This window comes from Lolium perenne, chromosome 7 (genome assembly GCF_019359855.2).
Source record: "Lolium perenne isolate Kyuss_39 chromosome 7, Kyuss_2.0, whole genome shotgun sequence".
NCBI classification, from domain to species: domain Eukaryota; kingdom Viridiplantae; phylum Streptophyta; class Magnoliopsida; order Poales; family Poaceae; genus Lolium; species Lolium perenne.
Window position 1 is genome coordinate 240,833,744 of NC_067250.2, and position 25,147 is coordinate 240,858,890.

At 47.1% G+C, this 25,147-nt stretch overlaps 2 protein-coding genes across 4 annotated transcripts; both read left to right on the forward strand.

Moving 5' to 3' along the window:
• The first annotated feature begins 8,648 nt into the window (after positions 1-8,648).
• Positions 8,649-12,971, forward strand: LOC127314083 (histone-lysine N-methyltransferase ATXR4). 3 transcript variants are annotated; one of them, XM_051344554.2, is made up of 9 exons: positions 8,650-8,913; positions 8,999-9,094; positions 9,403-9,458; positions 9,589-9,715; positions 9,907-9,976; positions 10,120-10,299; positions 10,880-10,951; positions 11,096-11,219; positions 12,724-12,971. In XM_051344554.2, exons 1-8 carry the CDS (start codon positions 8,728-8,730, stop codon positions 11,212-11,214), a joined length of 906 nt encoding a protein of 301 aa, XP_051200514.1. In that variant the 5' UTR covers positions 8,650-8,727; the 3' UTR covers positions 11,215-11,219; positions 12,724-12,971. The 3 variants fall into 3 exon arrangements, with proteins under 3 accessions (XP_051200518.1, XP_051200514.1, XP_051200512.1); XM_051344558.2 differs by lacking the exon at positions 12,724-12,971 and having other exon boundaries at positions 8,649-8,913; positions 10,916-10,951; positions 11,096-11,455; XM_051344552.2 differs by lacking the exon at positions 12,724-12,971 and having other exon boundaries at positions 11,096-11,455.
• Positions 12,972-19,608: 6,637 nt separating this feature from the next.
• LOC127314082 (peroxidase P7-like) lies at positions 19,609-20,976 on the forward strand. Its single transcript, XM_051344551.2, has 3 exons — positions 19,609-19,941; positions 20,017-20,208; positions 20,294-20,976. Exons 1-3 carry the CDS (start codon positions 19,732-19,734, stop codon positions 20,843-20,845), a joined length of 954 nt encoding a protein of 317 aa, XP_051200511.1. The 5' UTR covers positions 19,609-19,731; the 3' UTR covers positions 20,846-20,976.
• Positions 20,977-25,147: the final 4,171 nt, after the last annotated feature.

Here is a 25,147-nt window from a genome sequence, read left to right on the forward strand (position 1 = left end):
GGTCTCCTGCGAACACTGAACAAATTGGCCTGCGGCCAAGGGATTTCCCTCTCATCCCCGTCAATAAACAACATTCTATAGACAATATTTTCTAAATTAGAGTTAGTTGTGACAAATTGGTGACTCTTCATAGCAGCAATATCAAGCTTAATAGGAGTTAGTTTCTCATCACTAGGATCAATAGAAAAAACTAGATACGCAACAATACGTGAGGCAATAATTCCTCCATAAATAGGTCCCTTACTATCTAAACGACGAGCTTTCAAACTCCTAAACAACTAAAGCATCTTGCAAAACAAATAGTACTACAGAAAGTAAACAAGTGTGGAGAAAGAAAGAAATTTTGTTTAGCTCTTCCATGCATATAAAATGTACTTGTTAACAAGGTTGATCAAGTCTTGCCACCAAATAAATTTTACATGACATAAGAAGAAATAAACCTCAAATCAATCATGTTACCTTATATTGTATTGATATGTATCCAATCATAATATTTTGATATCCTTGTTTAGGCTCATATATAGGACAATCAATAACTCCCACTTTGATAGTTCACAAATTAGAAATTGTATTAACTCCATATACTTTATCAATCCTCTTGGGAAGATAAACAGTATGCTCCTTGTCATCAACATTGAAAGTAACTTTTCCTTTATTGCAATAAATAACAGCCCCTGCAGTGTTAAGAAAAGGTCTTCCAAGAATAATAGACATATTATCATCTTCAAGCATTTCCAACACAACAAAATCAGTTAATATTAAGCAATTATTAGTAACTTGAACAGAAACATCCTCACATATACCAACAGGAATAGCAGTAGATTTATCAGGCATTTGCAAAGATATATCAGTTGGTATCAACTTATCTAAATAAAGTATCTTGTAAAGAGAAAAAGGCATAACACTAACTCCTGCTCCCAAATCACATAGAGCAGTTCTAACATAACTATTTTTGATGGAACAAGGAATAGTCGGTATACCTGGGTCTCCCAGCTTCGTTGGAACCTTGCCATTGAAAGAGTAATTAGCAAGCATAGTGGAAATCTCCTCATTAGGAATTTTTATTTTGTTAGAGACAATATCTTTCATATACTTTGAATAAGGAGGCAATTTAATAGCATCAGTCAAAGAGATTTGCAGGAACAAAGATTTCATCCAATCACAAAATTTATTATAGTGTTCTTCCTCCTTTGATTTTAGTTTCTTAACAGGAAAAGACATTTGCTTTTGAACCCAAGGTTCTCTTTCATTACCATGTTTCTTAGCAATAAAGTCTTCTTTAGTATACTTTTTATTTTTAGCATGCTTTTCAGGTCCATCTTCAACCTCTTATTTATCAGAAACATCATTCTTATAATTATCTTTATCATGATCATTACCACTTTCAGTTTCAGCATCAGAAATAGAAATACTATTAGGATCATTAACAGGCTTAGAGGATTCTACAACAGTTTTATGTTTCTTCTTCTTTTTCTTAGAAGGAGCACTAATTTCTTTAGTTCGTTGAGAATCTTGTTCAACTCTTTTGGGATGCCCCTCAGGATATAGAGGATCCTGAGTAGAAACACCACCTCTAGTTGTTACTTCATAAGCAAGTTTTTCTTTAGAAGTATTTTTTAACAAGTCATTTTGCACTTTAGTGAGTTGATCAATTTGAGTTTGAACCATATGAAAATGTTTAACAAGCATCTTAACATCATTGGAGGTTCTCTCCACAATATCATGCAATTTACTAATAGCTTGAGAATTTTCCATTAAATGATTCTCTACTCTCATATTAAAATTATCTTGCTTAACAACATAATTATCAAACTCATCTAAACATTGATCAGGAGGTTTTAAGTAAGGAATATCTTCTTTATCAAAGCGTTGAAGAGAATGTACCTCAATCGTGGATGAAGGGGGAGTTATCTTACATAAATCTTCTATGGGGGGTAAATTCTTCACATCTTCAAATTTAATACCTTTCTCTTTAAGAGATTTCTTGGCTTCCCTCATATCTTCATCATTTAATTTAATCATACCCCTCTTCTTCAATATTGGTGTTGGGGTTGGTTCAGGTGTAGTCCAATCATCATGATTTTGGCTTATTCTAGCCATTAATTCTTCAGCTTCGTCTGGAGTTCTTTTCCCGAAAACACAACCAGCACAACTATCCAGGTATGCCCTAGACTCAATGGTTAGTCCACTATAAAATATACTCCCTCTGTTCCATTCTATAGTGCTTATTGTTTTTTGGCACGGAAATTAGCGCAAGAGTATTTTTTACACAAGACCCCTCGCTGAACCATTTGAGAACAACGTAAAATTTGGTAAATCCGTATCTTTCTAACTTACCATAACAATTTTTGGGAGCTGAACGATTTGGGAGCTGAACAGGGAGGGGTAATTGAAAAAAAGCTAAGCTACAACCTTATATTCTGAAACAAATACCGAAAATCTATAGGCACTATATAAAGGAACGGAGGGAGTATCAAGTAAGTCATGCTTTTCCAAATCATGTCCAGGCCGAGCTCTAAGAAGACAGCAAAACCTTGCCCGAGCTTCATGCAATTTCTCTCTATCTTCCTGGTCAAAACTATAAATTTTCTGCAAAGCAATATGTTGAGCACTAGCAGGAAAATATTTTCGAAAGAAAACATCAAGAAAACTACTTGGACTATCAATAGAATCAGGAGGCAAACTATTATACCAAGTTTTAGCATCATCCTTTAATGAGAAAGGAAAAAATTTAACAACAAAATAAGTACGCTTCTTGATATCATCAGAAAACAAGCTACTCAAAGTAGAAAGCTCATTCATGTGCTCTATAGCACTTTATTTTTCAGTACCACAAAAAGGTGTTTTCTCAACATTAGATATATGAGAAAAATCAAGAGAAAAATCATAATCCTTATCCTTAATGTTTATAGGAGATGTGGCAAATTTAGGATCAGGAGACAATTTATATCTAACAGCACGTTGTGCAAGAAGCTTTTTAATGTTACTTGCATCAGTAGTAGCATTACATTTATCAATAAAATCATCATCAAGTTCACATAATCTTCATCAAGATCATCACTAGAGTATTCAACAGACTCAGGTGAATTAATAGGTGTAACAGTATTTTCATTAGGAATTTAATTATTTTCAATTTGTCTAGACCTAGCAATTGTAGCATCTAGAAAAGGACCTAATGAACCATTATCATCAAGCACAGTAGAAGCATCATCAAAATTATAAGAGGAATTTTCAGATTCAGCAGAAGTACCAGCATGTGAAGCTTGTGGTGGTGAAACAAGTTGACTTATCACAGATGGTGAATCAAGGGCAGCAGAGGTACTCAGAGTTGTACCTTTTCTTGTAGTGGATGGTAATATGACGACTTTAGCATCGCGAGGTTTACCCATGATGGAGGATTTGCAGCGAACAATATCAATTCAGGTGAACTTGCAAATAAAGCTATGCTCCCCGGTAATGGCGCCAGAAAATAGTCTTGATGACCCACAAGTATAGGGGATCGCAACAGTCTTCGAGGGAAGTAAAACCCAATTATTGATTCGACACAAAGGGAGCCAAAGAATATTTGTAAACCTTAACAGCGGAGTTGTCAATTCAGCTGCACCTGGAAACAGACTTGCTCGCAATAGTTTATCAGTAGCAACAGTTTTATAGCAGTAGCAGTAGTGAAATATAAGCAGCAGTGTAATAAAGACAGCAGTAGTGATTATAGTAAACAACAGGATTAAAGTACTGTAGGCATAGGGATGGATGAACGGGCGCTGCATGGATAAGAGAACTCATGAAATAATCAAGGAAGGGCATTTGCAGATAATAATAAAACAGTATCCAAGTACTAAATAACCATAGGTATGTGTTCCGTATATAGTCGTACGTGCTCGCAGTGAGAAACTTGCACAACATCTATTGTCCTACTAGCCGGTGGCAGTCGGGCCTCTAGGGAAACTACTGGTAATTAAGGTACTCCTTTTAATAGAGTATCGGAGCAAAGCATTAACACTCCGTGAACACATATGATCCTCATATCACCGCCTTCCCCTCCGGTTGTCCCAATTTCTGTCACTTTGGGGCCTCGGGTTCCGGACAGCAATATGTGTATACAACTTGCAGGTAAGATCATAAAACAATGAATATCATCATGAATCAATAACATGTTCAGATCTGAAATCATGGCACTTGGGCCCTAGTGACAAGCATTAAGTATAACAAGTTGCAACAATATCATAAAAGTACCAACTACGGATACTAGGCACTATGCCCTAACAATCTTATGGCAATTACATGAACAATCTCATCCAATCCCTACCATCCCCTTCAGCCTACAGCGGGGGAATTACTCACACATGGATGGTGGAAGCATGGATGGTTAATGGAGAGGCGTCGGTGGCGATGATGGCGATGATCTCCTCCAATTACCCGTCCCGGCAGGGTGCCAGAACGGAGTTTCTGATCCCGAGATTGGGTTTCGCGACGGCGGCGGAGTTCTGGATGTCTTCTGGAAAATTGGTCGAACCCCCGTGCGTTTTTAGGTCAAGGGCTTTAAGTAGTCCAGAGGGGAGCATCGGGGGCCCACCGCGCCGCCATGTGGTGGGTGCCCCTCGTGGCCCCCCTCCGTCTCGTCTTCTGGCTCAGCAAGTCTTCTGTGAAAATAGGCCCATTGCAATTATTTCCGGGGATTTTCCTGAAAGTTGATTTTCTGCACAAAAATAAGACACCAGGGCAATTCTGCTGAAAACAGCGTTAGTCCGTGTTAGTTGTATCCAAAATACACAAATTAGAGGCAAAACAATAGCAAAAGTGTTCGGGAAAGTAGTTACGTTTTGGACGTATCAATGTCACCACAACAAATTGTCAATGAGTCTCGTCAGAAAGTTGAAGCAAATTTGGAGGATGCTTCTTTAGATAGGCGAGAGAATTGTAATGTCGTGAGTGATATAACGAAAAGTGAGAGAGAGTGAATTCCTTATTCTCATTAGCCACCAAAGAATACATGAGAGAATTTAGTGAGGATCCTTCGGCCATGCCTCTTGTGCTTTTGTACAGGGGTACGATTTTGGTTTCTAGAGTTAGTCCGAAGGAGAGACGAAGGGGGGCCACGAGCTGGCCACACCATAGGGGGGCGCGGCCCACCCTTCTGGCGCGCCCAGGTGTGGGGAGCCCACCCCCTGGCTCCCCCAACGCTGCCCCTTCGCCTATATATTCCTTCGTCTCCGAAAACCCTAGCACCACCAGTCATATTCCACGAAAAGTTACGTAGCCGCCGCCATCGCGAAGCCAAGTTCGGGGGACAGAATCTCTGTTCCGGCACGCCGCCGGGACGGGGAAGTGCCCCCGGAATCCATCTCCATCGACTCCATCGCCATCTTCATCGCCGTTGCTGTCTCCCATGATGAGGAGGGAGTAGTTCTCCCCGAGGCCGAGGGCTCTACCGGTAGCTATGTGGTTCATCTCTCTCCCATGCTGTGATCTTTATGTGATCATGAGCTTTGTAATCTAGTTGAATATGTAGATGTTACTCTTGTCTATTATGCACTCTTGAGGTTACTTTAATATGAACTCTGGAGTCACTCTCCACGGTGTGATGGTGACAGTGTGCGCATCATGTGTGATTCCTTTATGACGTTGTGGAGCTTGTTTACTCCGGCCTGAGGTGTGCTTTTGCAGCCCTACACAATGAATGGTGTTTGTTATCCAACAAGAGAGTGTTTGAGAATAGCATTTATTTATTCAATTATGTGATCATTGTTGAGAGTGTCCACTAGTGAAAGTATGATCCCTAGGCCTTGTTTCTAAGCATTGAAACACCATTTCCAACAAGTTCTGCTACATGTTCGCTTGCTGCCATTTTTATTTCAGATTGCAATTACTACTTATAATCATCCATATTACTTGTTTCACTATCTCTTCGCCGAACTAGTGCACCTATACATCTGACATGTGTATTAGGTGTGTTGGGGACACAAGAGACTTCTTGTATCTTAATTGCAGGGTTGCTTGAGAGGGATATCTTTGACCTCTACCTCCCTGAGTTCGATAAACCTTGGGTGATTCACTTAAGGGAAACTTGCTGCTATTCTACAAACCTCTGCTCTTGGAGGCCCAACACTGTCTACAGGAATAGAAGCGTGCGTAGACATCACCGGCGCGTCATCGTCGAGCTCCGTCACGTTGATGCCGAGCGGCCGACCTCCTCTTCACCCCAGGCAGTCAGGTCCGCATACGCCATCCCAGGGACACCAAGAGATGGGAAACAAGCTAGGCCATTTGGAAAAAACTTCAGAACGTGAAGAAGAAGGGCAATGGAAATTCGTCAACGGATGGTACCATCGACCTCGAATAAGATGGGTAAAACCTAGGCGCCGACGCAACCGAAGAGTCATGGGTGGTGGCCGTGCCAAACGGCAAGTTAGCCACAAGGTAACTAAGACTGACATGCACCGTCAAGTTTCCTCATCGGCGTTCCAAGAGACCTTGAGGGAGTTGATGGTCAAGAAAGAAGAGGCCATCGTCGAGAAGGAGGAGAGGCGGCGCAAAGAGAAAGAGGAAACCGCCAAAAGCTTTGTTGATATTCAACTGAGAGCTCTTGAGGTGGAAGAGGCTCGGGGGAAGTCTATTCTCGCCGAGGCCGAGCCCAAGGCAAGGCTCATGGATGCCGATGCCGATGCCAATGCCAAGTCTAAGATCTTGGAGGCTGAAACCAATCATGGACGAGGAGAATCGGATCATGCTTACGGATTTGACCACCATCTTCGATCCCGTGCAAAGCCCTTGAATTGAGAAGAAGCAAAAGATGATCCTTGCACGCGATGCTTGAAGAGCATTGGCATAGATGATTCCTATTTGGGTGAAAGTAACCACTTTTTAGGAGAAACTTGCCATTTTTTGATAAATTATAAGATATTTTCTCATTTTGTACAATTGGAGGAAACTGCCTGGAGGGCAATAGCATATGTTTGGCATATTATTTGCTTGAATTGCTATTTTTGTGTTGGAATTTGAAATGAAGTCACCAATTGTCCAGGTTTGCCAGAAGATCAAATAAGTCGCATCACTACGGCACTATCCTGGCAAGCTGGACAGCCACGAGCCCACGACCATCTATCTGCGGCCGACTTAAATAAATAGAAACGAACAGTTTAGATTGCCGATTTAGATGGACCCGCTGAGCCGTCCGTTTTGGACTGTTTGGGTGGCCGAGCGGACACCTGGACAGCGGCCCGCTTCCGCGTGTCCGGTTGGGTCGCACGCTGCGCACAACACGACGACCCAAAAAGACGCCACGTGGTTCGTCTTCCTTGCGCAGCGCTGCGCCATGGCATGCCTCGACGGGACATCAATGGCGGGTGGTAGAACGCACGGGAAAGTTCCCGCGCGCGCGAAAAGCCATTGGCGCGCGCTCGCGCCCAAGTTTCCCGCCCAAGGCCGCCGGCTATAAAAGACGGCGGCGGTCTCACAGACCTCATCACAGCCGCTCCGCCGTCCTCTCCCCCTCCACCTTCTCCGGCGCCCTCTTCATCGCCATGCCGCGCACTCTGCAGGCCACGTGGGCCAAGCTCTCCCTCGCCGCCCGGGCCAGGTTCCCGCGGATGGAGGAGGAGGAGCGCGCCGACGCGCAGTGGGTCACCGATGACGAGGCGCTCCGCGTCGCTGCCGAGGCGGCGGCGAAGAAGGAAGAGGACGCGGAGATGGTGGAGGCGGCCGTGGACGGCTGGCACGAGACCGCGGACGGGTGGTACGAGGCCGCGGAGGAGGGGGCCGCCGCGGAGGACCTCGCACTGGCGAACATCAACGCCGCCATCAAGGAGCGTCTCGCCGACCTCACGCGCGTGCCGAAGGAGCACGAGGCCACCTGCCGGGCCGGCCGCCGCCGATTAGGCGACCTCCTCGGCCAGAAGAACCAGCTCCTCGCTATGCGAGCAGCCCGCCACCTCATCCAGCTGCCCTTGCCCGAGCAGCGCGCCTGGGAGGCTGCTGCGTTGGCGGAGCGCGGACGTGAAGAGCGCATGCGCCGGCGGAACGAGAACCACGAGGCTCAGGCCGCCGGTCGCGTCCGCCTGGAGGCGTGGACCGCTGTGGAACGCGCCGCCCTGCAGAAGCTGGAGCTATGCGGGAAGCGGATGGTGCCGCCGCAGGAGGCGGAGCGCGAGCGCGCCCGAGGCGCGAGGACGGAAAGGAGGAGGATGAAGGCCTCTGCCGCGCCACCCAGCTTGTAAGCTGGAGTGGAATCCTCACGCGTACAGGCCGCCCGCGTCGAGTGAAATCCACGGCCCCGGCGGCGCGTCGGCGAGGAGTCGCCGGCGAGGCCGCCGGCCCGTACGTATTAGGATAGGAGTAGTAGATTTAAAAAATGTAATGGGTACTTTTTAATGAAGAAAAATTATTTCTGCCTATGACACGCGGGCCAGGGGCGGACAAGGGGCGGACGTGAGTGGCGAGCCATCGGCGTCCGCGGCCACGCAAACTCGTCTCAGATTTGGATCGGGTTTGGATCGTCCCGGATACCGCGGCCATCCGTTTTAGGGATGGGTCCACACGCTGGACCGGGTTTTTGTCCGCCTCGATCCATCCGCGGGCCGGGATGGGTCGCTCGGTTGGAGATGGCCTTAGCACCTTTGTACATACTGTTCACTGTGAGCACTGAGCAGGTCCAATAGCGATTTTAGAAGAGAACAACAACTTACTAGATGCAACCAGATCAACGGCTGAGCTCTATTCTCTCCGCTCCTCATGTCCCTCCTCCGGCGCCTCCTCTCCACCGCGGCGGCCGCCGCCCACGGCCCACTGCCGATCCGCGTAGCCTTGACGGACTCAGCCGGCCGGGGAGTCTTCGCTACCCGCCCTATCGCCGCCGGCGAGGTCCTTCACTCCGCTCAGCCCCTCGTCTCCCATCCGTCCCGCTCCCTCCTCCACGAGGTGACCGAGCTCCCCTTCACTTGCTTCTGCCCACCACCTCTCCCCCAAGACAAGAGTGGAATAAACTCGTTCGGACTGGTCTCAGGTGTGCTACAGCTGCCTCAGAAGGAAGCCCGGGAAGGGCGGCCACTCCAGCGGGGGCTGCTACTTCTGCAGCGACGCGTGCCGACAACATGCTAAGGTGTGGACGCCTTTGCACCGTTTCGCCTAGATCTTGCTTGTAATTACTCCCTAGTTAGGACGCTTCTTACAATCTTTTCAGTGTACCAGCCAAGATTCAGTATGTGTTAGTGGGTTGGTAGTCCTATTCATTTGTGCAGTTTCAGTAAGGATAGTGTATCATACCTAGTATGAGCAATAGATGGCATCCTAGGATTCTTAAGAGTTTGTGATTTTCCCATCGTACATAATTCCTACTTCTCCTTTTTTTGGAAGAAGCATTTTTTTCTTTCAAGTAGCTAACAAGATGTGTGGTTTATTCCTCTTTAGGGATTCCATGGCATTGAAAAGAATTTGGATTGGTCTTTGTTAGACGATCACTGCAGGTATGTTGGTGCTCCCACATTTCATAGATGTAGATGTGTGCACCTCCTGGTTTCCTCTACATTTGATTTGTTACTTTCTCTATACATGCAATTGTAACTTGAGCATTTTCTCTTATTGTTCGCTTTGAAGTTTGCGTGGTCTCAAGTACCCATACATGGTCAAGCGGCTAGCTTGCATGGTTATATCAGGAGCTGTTGGCGCAGACTGTCTTGACATTCTTCAGCCAGCCCGTTTGCATCAGGGTATGATTTCCGAGGTAGCTTTTCTTAACGGTTGACTTCTTTTGTCTCTCGAGAATGGTGTTTAGTTATTCTTATCCTTCATGCAGATCAGCCTCGCTTCTGTAACTGTTATCATCTTTGAACAAATTCACATGGCATTCACGTTTTCTTGCTCTATGATGTTGTATATGGTTGTGTGCTTACATGGACAATTGGAATATCGTAGATGGAGGAGGAGTTCGAATTGCTGGATTCCACTTTTAGGAAGGCAGGGTTTCAGGAAGAACTCGCCGCTTGTATCCTTTATATCTTATTTCAGCACCATCTGGCATCCGGTTTTCCTGGAGTTCTTCTCTCTTAATCTAGTTATCTTGACCAAAAGCGGAATGCCAACATACGGGAATTTATATACACAGTTCATTTTCTTTGACAATAGTAGTTTTCACCAAACAATGGTACATCAATGTACTTGCAAGAATACGCGTAAATGCATTCCGTATTGAGTTGGTTGCAAGTTCATATGAGGATCTTCTATCATCAGCGATAGCCTCAGTAGCATGCGATGCATCAGTTGGCAATGCTGTGTATATGCTCCCCTCGTTCTACAATCATGACTGTGGTATGGCTCTTCACATGTTCATTAGCTAGAAATGTTATGTATAGGCTTCACTTGTGTTCTAGAATTATGGCCGTGGTATGGCTCTTCACATTTTTCTTTAGACGGAAAAGAAAGAGCTCAATATTTAATGGTTTCACTGTTTCTTCTTTGGAAGCAAGGATTTGGTTACTGCATTTCCTTATGATATTTTAGATGTACAGTAAATGTCTATTGCTGTCTGAGTTTTCAACATTATTTCAGTACTCTGAAGCTACACATTATATCCATAATGAATTTGATCTTTATGTATTTTTTCTCCATGCCTAAATGTATTAAGTTTTTGTTGACATCTTTGGGTGTTTAAGCAGTTGAGATCAAGAAAGAAGTACTCCCTCCGATCCAAATTAGTTGACTTTATTTTATTTAGATATGGATGTACCCAGATGCGTTTGTTGACTAAATATATCCGTACCTAGACAAAGTGGAGTCAATTAATTTGAATCGGAGGGAGTAGCAAACTTTGTACTTCATGAATATCACTTGTCTTTTTTTTTCAAATTCACATCTAAATAATTCACATTATTTTCATGCTGACTTGCAGATCCAAATACTCACATAGTTTGGATGCAAAATGCAGATGCTAAACTGAAGACCCTTCGTGATATTGATGAAGGTATGGATAAGTTGGCAGTACCTATCTAACCATTGTTCCCTTGTCAACGGTAAAAAGCAAAAAAAAAAAAAAAATGGTGAAAGCAAAAAACAGTGATGAGCAGACTACCATTATCTTGATACTGTTGTGTTGCATCCGTCTTAGGTGAGGAGCTGCGCATCTGCTACATTGATGCAAGCATGGATGTCAATGCCCGGCAAAAGATTTTGGCTGAAGGCTTTGGCTTCGAGTGCCGTTGTCTCCGATGCTTATCTGGAGATTAGATTCTACTAGCTGAATACTCGTGCGTTGCTACGAGTTAATCGTAATTTTTAATGCTCTCAACTAAGAAGAGAGTGTATAGCAGTGCATCAAAACGGCGTGACGACCATTGAATTGTGGGTTAATTATAACTGTTAAGGGCTAAACTAAGAAGAGGTAACACCTAGCATGTATTTAGAGCGTGTGATGTTATAACGGAGTTGATCCTGAAGAATAGAAAGGCAAAGCGATATTCAACATTCATCTCACACTCGAAAACACAAGGTTACCTAGTCTAATAAATCAGCCAGAAAATAAAATAGATGGACTAAGTTTCAAACCTTCTGAAAGGATATGAGATATATGATTTTGCCTTCTCTTCTATGCGGTTCCAACCATGAATTTCTTATCCAAATCACCATTGTTGTGAGTGATGAGGCCACGCAGCCACACCGACCCAGGGCCATTGTCACCATTGCCTTGGGGAGTAGCAAGAAGTGTCGTGCGCCGTTCGCCGTGGGCCGATCGACAAGCAATGCAGCCGCCACCTTAGGGTGGAGCAGGTGGGGTTGTGCGCCGACTGTGGGCCACCGCTGTTACCGCCTTAGAAGGAACGCATGCCCCGTCGTACGCTGGATGTGTAGGAGTATGTGTCGTGCGCCAGCCGTGGAACGCCGGCTGTTGCCGCCGTATTAGGAGTAGCATGTCGCGGCGTGCCCCGACGCCGGCCGTGAGCCGCTGGGCCACCCCACGGACGGGCGTCTTAGGTGCTTGTGATGCCAATAGTCCCGGGATCGTGCGTCGCCTTTTTCCGCGCAGAGGATGAAGGCCACGAGTGCCTGATGGATGTCGCCTCCGCCGGTTCATCAGGGCCGGCCTTTGTTGGAGAGTATTCGACATGAATGAGATATATGGCACCTTTACCGAACGGAACATCAATGCAATTCCTAGAGGAAAGCTGTTCCTGCGATTTAGTAGTACAAAGATATGTACGAAGGAATCAGCGATGTACAAAGCTGGCTAGCTAGATGATCTATTGATCGATTGAAGAGTACTTTCCGCCGAGGACCTGCAGGCAGATGCAAAGCTCTAGCTATCTGATGGACTGATCGATCATAATCATGGATCAGTAATTTTTGCAGGAGACGACCTCCACCTCCATCGCTCGACAAAAACCATGACTTCGACTTCATAAGTAATTTCTGCAGAGGATGCCGCGCGAGCTACCCGGGTGGCTGCTGCCGCCAGCTGCTCCCGTCGATTCCCCGCGCCGTCCCGTTGCTCCTGGAGATACACGTCTTATAAAGCTCAGATCGATCCGTTGCTCGAGCTTGAATTAGAGCGATCAAGTTTTTTTTTCGAGGGTATCAAGATTTTGTTGGACCGTTCAGTCGTTTACTGGGCCATACCAACCATACCAAAATTCGGAAGAAGACCGACCATATGGGCCAGCGGGGGAACTTCAGACCAAGGGTGAACAAAAAGCCCATTTGTGACACCAGCCAGTCACCTATTGCAATTTAATAGTAAAGATGTTTCACCAGGATTTCTTCAGTCGACATGTGTATGTTTTTTTTTGTTTGTTTGAGTAACAGCAGGAGAACTGCTATATTCATTAGTTAGGGAGATTTTCAACGTGTTCTGATATGGTTAGTTTAATCCACGCAAGATGGCTGACTGCGAGCGTCTGACAGATTCAGGGGTGGCGTGTCCAGGCGACGGTGGATGGTGGCGTGACTCAATTTTCACCTGGGGCGATGGCAGGGCCAGTGGCAGGCGGGCGCGTAGAAAGTTTGAGGTGGGAGGTTGGCTCTGCGCTCTGGCTCGATTTGTTTTGTGGTAGCCGCGCATTACCGCAAGAATTTTCTATACACGGCCAAGTTAACTTAGGCCTTGCTTGGTACTAGAGTTTTAGTGGGGATTAGCGGGGATAATCCGCTCCAAATTTTAAATCCCCACTTATCCCCAATGCATGTTTGGTGCTAGAGTATGAGAGAGTTTAATCCCCACTTATCCCCACTTTTCCCCAAACTTTTAGTGTAATTTTTTCAATCCCCAATACTCTACCCTACGGGCCTTGTTTGGTACTAGAGTATTTGTGGGGATTAGCGGGGATAATCCGCTCCAAACTTTAAATCTCCACTTATCCCCAATGCATGTTTGGTACTAGAGTATGAGAGAGTTTAATCCCCACTCATCCCCACTTATCCCCACTTTTTCCTCAAATTTTAGTGTAATTTTTTCAATCCCCAATACTCTACCCCTACCTAGTGGATTGGGGATGGGGTTTTGTGGGGATTGGGTGACAGCAGTGATTCACCCAATACTCTAGAGTATTATCCCCACTAATCCCCACTGAAACACTAGTACCAAACAAGGCCCTAGTGGATTGGGGATGGGGTTTTGTGGGGATTGGGTGACAGCAGTGATTCACCCAATACTCTAGAGTATTATCCCCACTAATCCCCACTGAAACACTAGTACCAAACAAGGCCTTATGAGGTGCAATATCTTGGATCTACATATTCTGCATGTACAAGATGTTGTGGAAGGTTTGGGCTCCTCCTAAGACCAAGTTCTTCGCTCGGCTTATCACACGAAAAGAGTTCGGACGATAGGCCGCTTACAAAAGCGTGGTTGACCTAATTGCGATTTATGTCCTCTTTGCAAATAAACAACAGAGTCGGTCCGCTATCTGTTTGTTGATTGCCGGTTTACCATTCATGTGTGGCAAAGCATTAAGGTTTGGCTTGCCATTGCCGATTTGAACCCAACTCAATGGGTTGGCATGCAATTTGCCGTTCGGTGGAACACTAAACTGGAAGGCTTTTGCATCGCTAACTTTACTCCTTGCGTTGAAGCTTTGGAGTGAATATAATGATAGGGTCTTTCGCAACAAACATGCACCTCACGTCATAATTTAAATCAAATTAAGAAGGAAGCCTGCTTGTGGGTATTCGCGGGTGCAAAGCGCTTGGGTGAATTGATGCCATGAGACTAATATCCTTTTCTTTTATTGTATGCCACGGACAATCTTGTCCTAAAACTCTTCTCAATTAGTAGATCGTGGCAAAATTCAAAAGAAAAAGTTTCAGGTGAGGTTGCAACACTTGTGTCCAAATTTATGCATGGACATTGCTTCAGAGTTCATACGCTGGCCATGTCAAACTCACGCTTGTTCTCCTGCAATCTTTCCGACTGAATTGAAGTATACCAGAACTGGCCATATCCCCAATCAGGTGGAGCACCGAGGCCGTACAGTAACCAAGTTGGCCGGCCGGTGCGATATCGAGTTGTGAAGCAGGAACGGATGGACGCGCACTAGCACGAGAGCGAGCACGGCGGCACATGGTGGCCAGCGCGCGCCGCAGGAGCTGCCCGGCTGGCCATCCACACTGGGACGTGCGACGACCAGCCGACAGACACCCTATCGAGGTCATATCCGTTAGAAAGAGAGCTACCTCGGCGATTTTGACAAAAATAACCTATTTGTGAAAGTATAGCACGGACTGACCCTCTGGCCAAACTATTTCACTCATCTAACCCTTTTGTGCGGTGCCCCTTCCATCGGCGCCACACCTCACTGTGTGGCGCTCGTGCGAGCGGCGCCACTAGCCCATCCGACGTGGCGCGGTCGATGCTGATGTGTGCTCCGCTCTGACGTGGCAGGATGTGTGGCGCCGCTCCCATCGGCGCCACACAGTGAAACTGTGGCGCCGCACGGAAGGGCGTCACACATCCACTTATGTGTGGCACCCGAGCCGCCCCCAGCCCGACCCAGGGCTTCCTCTCTCTCTCTCTCTCTTTCGCGTGAAGAACGAGAGGCGGCCGGCGGTTCCTCCTCCTCCCCCCTCTCCCCCACCAAATCCACCACCAAATCATTAGATCTGTCTGGGGTCAATCTTTTCCCAATCCCTTCCTCAAGGTATTCTCCCTCGATCCCCTTCGTTTCATCCATGATTTTCTCGGATTTAATTCGATTTAGACATGGAACCCTAGATATGAAAATTGTAGAAATTGAATCCATTTTCTCATGTATGTATGTGTTGCAACCCTAGATTTGTTGGAACCATATACATCAAATATAAGTTGAATGTGTATGTGTAGGAACCCTAGATATGTATGTAACCATATTCTTATGTATGTATGTGTGTGTTGACACACTCGATTTCTTGGAACCCTAGATACATTCTCATGTATGTGTGGCTCATATTTGTTAGTGAAACCAAAATGGCTAATGCATTAAAATGCATTCAAATGTGTTACATATGCCTAGTATTTGCGTAGGAATAACTCATATTGGTTAGGAATGGCTCATAATATGGTGTTTTATGTAAACATGTAGGATGGTGTATCTCATAGATGATGAGTATGACAAGGATCACCGGGCTTTTCATATGACGGAGAAGAGAATGGTTCTTCACCCCTTGAAGATTCGTTACCATGGCACAGTAGATATGGCCTATGACGAGAGGTACACGAAGTTCATCCAGCCTACCGGTCTTCTCCCGTTCATCACGCTTGTAAGAGGGGGGGGGACATGAACGCCGCGGCACTCACCGCCCTTGTCGACCGGTGGAGGCCGGAGACGCACACCTTCCACTTGAGGGCCGGCGAGATGACCCATACTCTTCAGGATGTTTCCATGATATTTGGACTTCCTATTCAGGGCGAGCCACTGTGTATGAACACAGCTTCTGATGGGCGAGCCACTAGTACATCATCTATATTGGCATGTGCTCACTCAAATTGTGTATAATATGATTGTCACAGCGGTCCGAGATCCAAAAAACAGTTGAGGAGTGCGAGATTATTTGGGATCAGAGCCATAAAGATGAAAAGCCTATCGGATCGTTGCGGTATTTCATTAAGGTATGATCACCAACTTTGAATGTAAGCTATTATGTTCGGGTGGCTTTGTAACCATGACTTCCATGACGCAGAAAACTGCACGGAAGATGCGGCGGTTAGACAACTTGCTAGGTTGCCGCGAAGGCGAAATTGCGGGTACGTCCTCTTCTGAAGAGGCAGAGGTATGGACTATTTTGTTGCTGTCAAGCATGTGCTTACTAATTTCAACTTTTGTAATCTCATGTGTTCATGTTTGTGAAGATTCCTGACGACACCATTCTGAGTCAAGGCATTCTGAGTCAAGGCAAGAAGCAAGCCACACGGTCTGCGTACCAGTTGAAGCCAATGGGCAAGGCTCCAAACCGTTACACTCCGAACGATTATGTCAACCGAGGAAAGAAGGTTGTGATTGAGGAGGATGAGGAGCCGACGCAGAGATCAGCTTTGAGGAGGATGAGGAACGATGAGACGTCATCTTCAGAGGAGGAGGAGGAGGAGGAGGAGCAGGAGATGCAACAGCAACAAGAGCAACGGCAGCGGACGAAAAGGATGGCCGTACGGAAGCAGCCCTTGAGGAGGGGACGTCGAGGATAGATGGATTTGCTACGTTTTGTGAACTCTAGATTCATTGCTACGTGTTGTGAACTCTATGTCATTTCGAACCATCTCGTCATTGGTACATGCTGTTTGAATCTATGTGCTACGATGTGAGCTATGTATATGATGTGTGTATGAAATTGCTATTGTTGTATTGAAAACTGTTGAAATAAGGTAGGAATTTTCATGGTTTAGCACAAGTCAACGTGTGGCGTCCTTTCCATGGGCGCCACACTGTGTGTGGCGCCCATGCCATGGGTGCCACACATGTCAATTTATATGTCGAAAACATCCAGGGGCTTCGGACGCCTGAGACTTAGCCGTTTTGGCGAGCCTATTTGTGTGGCGCCGGTGGCATCGGCGCCACACAAATAGGCTCGCCAAAACGGCTAAGTCCTAGGAGAATTGTCTTACAATATGTTTTGGGAAATTATAAGTGGATGTGTGGCGTCGATGGAAGCGGCGCCATACATCCTGCCACGTCAGAGCGGAGCACACATCAGCGTCGACTGGGCCACATCGGATGGGCAAGTGGTGCCGCCGGCGCGGACGCCACACAGTGAGGTGTGGCGCCGATGTGAGGGGCGCCACACAAAAGGGTTACATGGGTTAAATAGTTTGCGCGAGGGCCAGTCTGTGCTTTTCTTCCAGAAAAGGGTTATTTTTGTGTAAATCGCCAGCTACCTGCCGCTCGAAATTTAGGTCGGCTTACGGCTGCATATGAACCCGCTAAGCGAAAATATGTTTTAAAATATTTAAAACATTCAAAATAAATTTTGCACATACATTTTTACATTCTATGTTTGGACACAAATTTTCGGGAGAAAGAACATCTTTTGTGTTCCATGCAAAAAAGAAAATTTGATGCTGCAACATCACTATTCTTGTGATTTTTTTTGTATTTTTACATAGGCCACATAAAATGATTTTTCCAGAAATTTATGTGAAAGCACAGAATATCAGGATGTACAAGTGAAATTATATTTTAATATTTTAACATTTTGTTTTTTTATTCAATTTCCATAATAGCTTTACCTATGAGTCAAAACACCAGCTCCGCCTAGGCAAAATCCTTCGCCCCTCCCATATGTTCTTCATTTTCGTCAGCCTTTATAGGACTTTCATAACTTGGTGAGGCAGACTTGAAGTATTGAACCAACGAATCATTCACCGGTCCCTCCCCTCCCCCAACCCTCACGGGCCGCTCGCGTGAGCGGCTCCGGAGGCCCCAACCTTAGAAGCCATAGGCGGCATCGACCTGCTCCCCCCGGCCCCGCCGCCGATGCCGGCGGTGCTCGGCCTCACTCGACCGTCGAAGACGGTGGGTGGTGGAGGTGCACCTCATACGCCCCCTTCACGCGGAGGCGGGACATCACTGGAGTTGCGAGGTGGTGGAGTGGAGCAGTCGACAACGCGGGATCTCGGAGGACGTCGCCGACGCACGACGGAGCGTGAGGAGGAGCTGCTGATCTTGGCATGGAAGACATCAACAAGGGGACGAGGCGGCGGCGGGGGGGGGGGGGGAGGGGGCTTGCAACGGTGCAGTCTAGAGGTGGCGGTGCAAGATCTCGTCTTGGGGGCGGCGGCGCGGAGGATGCCTAGCTAGGGTGGAGTGCCCTGGTGCATTGGCAGCCTGCCCCTATGTTGGGGACGAGTAGCAAGGCCTCTCGGTGGTGCAAGTGTGGGAGTTGGAGGTCGGGCGGCTCGATCTGGGCCTTCTAGGGCCAGATCTGGGCTTTTGAGGGCTGGGCCATCGGTTGGCTGTCGCCTGGAGTGGGTGTGCCGGCGCAGACGTCCTGGCACTTGCGGGAGGTGGGGAGTTTGTTGTTTTGCTCTGTCGAGGGTTGCGCTGCTGGCTCGAGCAGTCGTGTTGGAGGCCATGGCTTTGCAAACACGATGATAAGAAGGTGCGGTGGCGATGGTGCGAAACTACATGGACAATGGGTCCCTAACCTCGGAGGCGCAGTGACAAGCGATGCTACGGATGAAAGTCCAGCCTAACTTGTTGGTCTGGCAGCAACGACACCAGCGGGTGTCGTGCCCCTCCTTGGAGGCGTCGCCGAGGAGTGACAACGTCTCCTACGCTCTCATTTGGTTTGATAGTTGCTCCTGAGTGAAAACCTGGACCCTTCGGATTGGCGTGATGGCGGCGTCCTCGACGTCGTTCCTCTGTTGGGCGTTTCGTGTTTGGAGACACAGCTTTGGAGGTCTTGTTGCGTTTCTTCTGGTGCTCGCCGCTCTTCGAGGTTGACTGCAGGGGCTCTTTCGTGTTGTGTTTGTTTTGTCGATGTGACTATCTTCAGATTAGCCAGTGTGGAGCTTGTACTACGTGTGATAGTCTTTTTGTACTCAAACATCTGCCTTTTATAAAGATAAACTACGCCTTTGACATACTCTCTGACAAAAAGTCCTGAACCATCATTGTCTTAGATATTTCAACACTAACCACAGTAATACAAGCATAATTTTATTCTTGTCGTGTCATATCTCAGCTCTCAACGGATGGCGCCCACTCACGTTCAAATCTAGAGTTCTTTTTCTTGAAAAATCATACAAACGCAGAAGTTTATCAATACAAACATACATTTACCCCTATACACGGATCTATACATTTACCCCTATAAACGGATCTTGCGAAGCTTCGCACCCCACGCAAAGACATAATGAAAGCGAGGGCACATAAATGGTCTCGCTCTACTTTGTTCCCCAAAAGCGGGGGCAAAGAAACCCATCATGATCAGCTGATCGATCGCCGGCGTTGGATGCCACACGCACCGTGGTGCGCCGCGCACAACTGCAGACATGCATTCTCGTCAACAGGCCAATCACCCGGTGCGCCTGGAGTACAGTACTAAAACGATCACCAGCTGATCGAGCGCTATAAATACAACATCAATAATCCTACACCTACGGGATTTTTGTTACGGGGTGGTTTTACGGGATGAGGTGGATGAACGTGGGTGGTGCAAATCTTTCTCCTCCCATGATTTGTCTCTCTTGCGACATAGCTCGATCACATCCACCGCTGATGCTGCTCTACGACGGTGTATGCTCTGTTAAATAGTGGCCGGCTAATTAACAGACCGCCCGGCATGGGTTTCTTGCTTGCCAGGAGCTACATTGTTGTTGCTGCAGTCTGTGTGGTTCTTCCTTGCCATGCGAAGCTCTCCACCAAGTTCTATGCCAAGACATGCCCGAACGTGGAATCCATCGTGCAAGCGGTGATGGCGCCGGCCGTCGCCGCAGAGCCGCGGATGGGCGCGTCCATCATTCGGCTCTTCTTCCACGACTGCTTCGTCAACGTCAGTCCATCGCATCTGTCCTCGCCTCTGTTGTCTGTCTATCTAGCTTCGAGCTTAATTACCACGCTTGCGCAGGGATGCGATGCGTCGATCCTCCTTGACGACACGCCAACGTTCACCGGCGAGAAGAACGCCGGCGCCAACGCCAATTCCGTCCGCGGGTACGAGGTGATCGACGCTATCAAGACGCGCGCCGAGGCCGCCTGCAAGGCCACCGTCTCCTGCGCCGACATCGTCGCGTTGGCGGCCCGCGACGCCGTAAACCTGGTGAGCGCATGCACACACCCGATCGTACCTTACAGCTCGCAACGGCAACGTGTTACTAACACCAGCCAATCTGCACGCACGGCAGCTCGGGGGGCCGACGTGGAGCGTGCCGCTAGGCCGGAAGGACTCGCGCGTGGCGAGCCAGAGCGCGGCCAACGCCAACCTCCCGGGCCCCGGCTCCAGCGCCGCGTCGCTCATCACAGCGTTCGCGGCGAAGGGGCTGTCGGCGCGCGAGATGACGGCGCTCTCCGGCGCGCACACCGTGGGGCGGGTCCGCTGCCTCTTCTTCCGCGGGCGCATCTATGGCGAGCCCAACATCAACGCCACCTTCGCGGCGGCGCGGCAGAAGACGTGCCCGCAGACCGGCGGAGACGGCAATCTCGCACCGTTCGACGACCAAACGCCGGACACGTTCGACAACGCATACTACACGAACCTCGTGGCGCAGCGTGGGCTGATGCATTCGGACCAGGAGCTCTTGAGCGGCGGGTCGCAGGACGCGCTGGTCAGGAAGTACAGCGGCAATGCTAAGATCTTCGCCGGCGACTTTGCCAAGGCGATGGTCAAGATGGGTGGCCTCGTGCCGGCCGCAGGGACGCCGACGGAGGTCAGGTTGAACTGCAGGATGTTTAACTAGGGATTCTTACTGGGGGTACTCCGTATTACGTACTGACTGTTTGTGACTAACAACATCAGTTCACAAGCTTCATGTGATTATTTATGACCCGCAGACACGACCATGATGAGGGTTAAGCCGATTATGCTTAACTAAGGATTATATTCTCCATTTATTATGGCCGTTCCCTTCCCTTCGTCTACAGAGGAGAGGGGCGATTTTCTGAAACCCACCCGGTCAACCCACCTCGCCGCCGCGGATCCGGCCGTTTCCTCCCCTCCGTCGGCTGCCCCGGCAGCGGGAGGGTGGGGGAACGCCGGATCTCGGTGTGTATATAGTGTAGGGCTTACTAGGTCTTCAGCCGGCGGCGTTGGGGGGGGGCGGCGGCGCTGCCGGTGGTGTGTTGTGCAGGTGGAGATCTTCCCCTTCGACGACGGCGCTCCGGTGGAGCTCCGAAGTGGATCTGCTGCCTGTGTCGCGCTCGCAGCTCTGGGCAGCTGTCGTGGGCGACTTCCCCGCGCCGGAGTTCGAGGACGACGACTTCGGCTTGTCAAGATCTGGATCCAGCTCGTGTTGAAGCAAGCGTGCGTTGTGGCCGGAGGAGGAGGATGGAGGCTCCCCGGAGTTCGAGTTCCGACGACTTCCCGTCCGCCTGGGGACATCTGCCGTTCCAAGGATTGTGTGGCGATGCGGCGGCGGCGCGCCGTCGGTGCGTTCTGTTCCTCGTCGGTGGCTTCGCTTTACAGAAGAAGGACTTGGTTGTAATTTTGTGTTTCGTGGAGGTCCTTTCTGTATTTGTCTTGCTTTAATGATATGGCTGTTTCCTCGCAAAAAAAAAAATTCTCCATTTATTATGCATGGCCGCCTCATAATCGGGATGTGCAATTATGCCATAAAAAAGTCATTGTGATCTAGGTACTGACGATATGACCAGGTGTGAAACCAGTGTATCGTTGCCTATTCGACGGTACCTCGGAGGAGGGATCCTCACGAGGGGGAGAAGAAGTAGGGGCTATAGGGCGGAGAGTCCCCGGGACGGTGGTACACAATTTATCCAGCTTCGGAACACCTGCTCGAGGACAGGGCCTACTGCTGCTTGTCTGGAATTATCTGGGCGCTTTCACGTTGTTACAATGAGTTGTGGTTGTACCTCTAGGGCTCCCAGGATCCGGCTTATAAAGGCGCTCTGATACGTCTCCGACGTATCGATAATTTCTTATGTTCCATGCCACATTATTGATGTTATCTACATGTTTTATGCACACTTTATGTCATATTCGTGCATTTTCTGGAACTAACCTATTAACAAGATGCCGAAGTGCCAGTTGCTGTTTTCTGCTGTTTTTGGTTTCAGAAATCCTAGTAAGGAAATATTCTCGGAATTGGACGAAATCAAAGCCCAGGGGCCTATTTTCTCACGAAGCTTCCAGAAGTCCGAAGGAGAGACGAAGAGGGGCCACGGAGGGGCCACACTATAGGGCGGCGCGCCCCCCCCCTTGGCCGCGCCGGCCTGTGGTGTGGGGCCCCCGTGCCGCCTCTTGACCTGCCCTTCCGCCTATAAAAAGTCTCCGTGACGAAACCCCAAGTACCGAGAGCCACGATACGGAAAACCTTCCAGAGACGCCGCCGCCGCCGATCCCATCTCGGGGGATCCAGGAGATCGCCTCCGGCACCCTGCCGGAGAGGGGAATCATCTCCCGGAGGACTCTACGCCGCCATGGTCGCCTCCGGTGTGATGTGTGAGTAGTCTACCCCTGGACTATGGGTCCATAGCAGTAGCTAGATGGTTGTCTTCTCCCCATTGTGCTATCATTGTCGGATCTTGTGAGCTGCCTAACATGATCAAGATCATCTATCTGTAATTCTATATGTTGCGTTTGTTGGGATCCGATGAATAGAGAATACTTGTTATGTTGATTATCAAAGTTATATCTATGTGTTGTTTATGATCTTGCATGCTCTCCGTTATTAGTAGATGCTCTGGCCAAGTTGATGCTAGTAACTCCAAGAGGGAGTATTTATGCTCGATAGTGGGTTCATGTCTCCGTGAATCTGGAGGGGTGACAAGAACCTCTAAGGTTATGGATGTGCTGTTGCCACTAGGGATAAAACATTAGTGCTATGTTCAAGGATGTAGTCACTAGTTACATTACGCGCAATACTTAATGCAATTGTCTGTTGTTAGCAACTTAATACTGGAGGGGGTTCGGATGATAACCTGAAGGTGGACTTTTTAGGCATAGATGCAGTTGGATGACGGTCTATGTACTTTGTCGTAATGCCCAATTAAATCTCACTATACTCATCATAATATGTATGTGCATGGTCATGCTCTCTTTATTTGTCAATTGCCCAACTGTAATTTGTTCACCCAACATGCTGTTCGTCTTATGGGAGAGACACCTCTAGTGAACTGTGGACCCCGGTCCAATTCTCTTTACTGAAATACAATCTACTGCAATACTTGTTCTACTGTTTTCTGCAAACAATCATCTTCCACACAATACGGTTAACTCTTTGTTACAGCAAGCCGGTGAGATTGACAACCTCACTGTTTCGTTGGGGCAAAGTACTTTGGTTGTGTTGTGCAGGTTCCACGTTGGCGCCGGAATCACTGGTGTTGCGCCGCACTACATCTCGCCGCCATCAACCTTCAACGTGCTTCTTGACTCCTACTGGTCCGATTAAACCTTGGTTTCTTACTGAGGGAAACTTGCCGCTGTGCGCATCACACCTTCCTCTTGGGGTTCCCAACGGACGTGCCAACCACACGCATCAAGCAAATTTCTGGCGCCGTTGCCGGGGAGATCAAGACACGCTGCAAGGGGAGTCTCCACTTCTCAATCTCTTTACTTTGTTTTTGTCTTGCTTAGTTTTATTTACTACTTTGTTTGCTGCACTAAATCAAAATACAAAAAAATTAGTTGCTAGTTTTACTTTATTTGCTATCTTGTTTGCTATATCTAAAACACAAAAAAAATTAGTTTACTTGCATTTACTTTATCTAGTTTGTTTTATTTACTGTAGCTAAAATGGCCAACGCTGAAAACACTAAGTTGTGTGACTTCACAACCACAAATAATAATGATTTCTTATGCACACCTATTGCTCCACCTGCTACTACAGCAGAATTCTTTGAAATTAAACACCTTTCTTGAATCTTGTTATGCGAGAGCAATTTTCTGGTGTTAGTTCTGATGATGCTGCTGCCCATCTTAATAATTTTGTTGAATTATGTGAAATGCAAAAATATAAAGATGTAGATGGTGATATTATTAAACTAAAATTGTTCCCTTTCTCATTAAGAGGAAGAGCTAAAGATTGGTTGCTATCTCTGCCTAAGAATAGTATTGATTCATGGACTAAATGCAAGAATGCTTTTATTGGTAGATATTATCCCCCTGCTAAAATTATATCTTTGAGGAGTAGTATAATGAATTTTAAACAATTAGATACTGAACATGTTGCTCAAGCTTGGGAAAGAATGAAATCTTTGGTTAAAAATTGCCCAACCCATGGACTGACTACTTGGATGATCATCCAAACCTTCTATGCAGGACTAAATTTTTCTTCGCGGAATTTATTGGATTCAGCTGCTGGAGGTACCTTTATGTCCATCACTCTTGGTGAAGCAACAAAGCTTCTTGATAATATGATGATCAATTACTCTGAATGGCACACGGAAAGAGCTCCACAAGGTAAGAAGGTAAATTCTGTCGAAGAAACCTCTTCCTTGAGTGATAAGATTGATGCTATTATGTCTATGCTTGTGAATGATAGGACTAATATTGATCCTAATAATGTTCCGTTAGCTTCATTGGTTGCACAAGAAGAACATGTTGATGTAAACTTCATTAAAAATAATAATTTCAACAACAATGCTTACCGGAACAATTCTAGTAACAACTATAGACCATATCCTTATAATAATGGCAACGGCTATGGTAATTCTTATGGGAATTCTTACAACAATAATAGGAGTTCACCCCCTGGACTTGAAGCCATGCTTAAAGAATTTATTAGTACACAAACTGCTTTTAACAAATCTGTTGAAGAAAAGCTTGGGAAAATTGATATACTTGCTTCTAAAGTCGATAGTCTTGCTGCTGATGTTGATCTTTTGAAATCAAAAGTTTTGCCTAATGAGAATCATCATAATAAAATTACTACTACAGCAAATGCCATTCAAGTTAGAATTAATGAGAATATAAGATTAATGGCTGAACTGCGTGCTAGGTGGGATAGAGAAGAAAATGAAAAACTAGCTAAAGAAAAGAATATAGCTAAAGTTTGGACTATTACCACCACTAGTAATGCTAATGC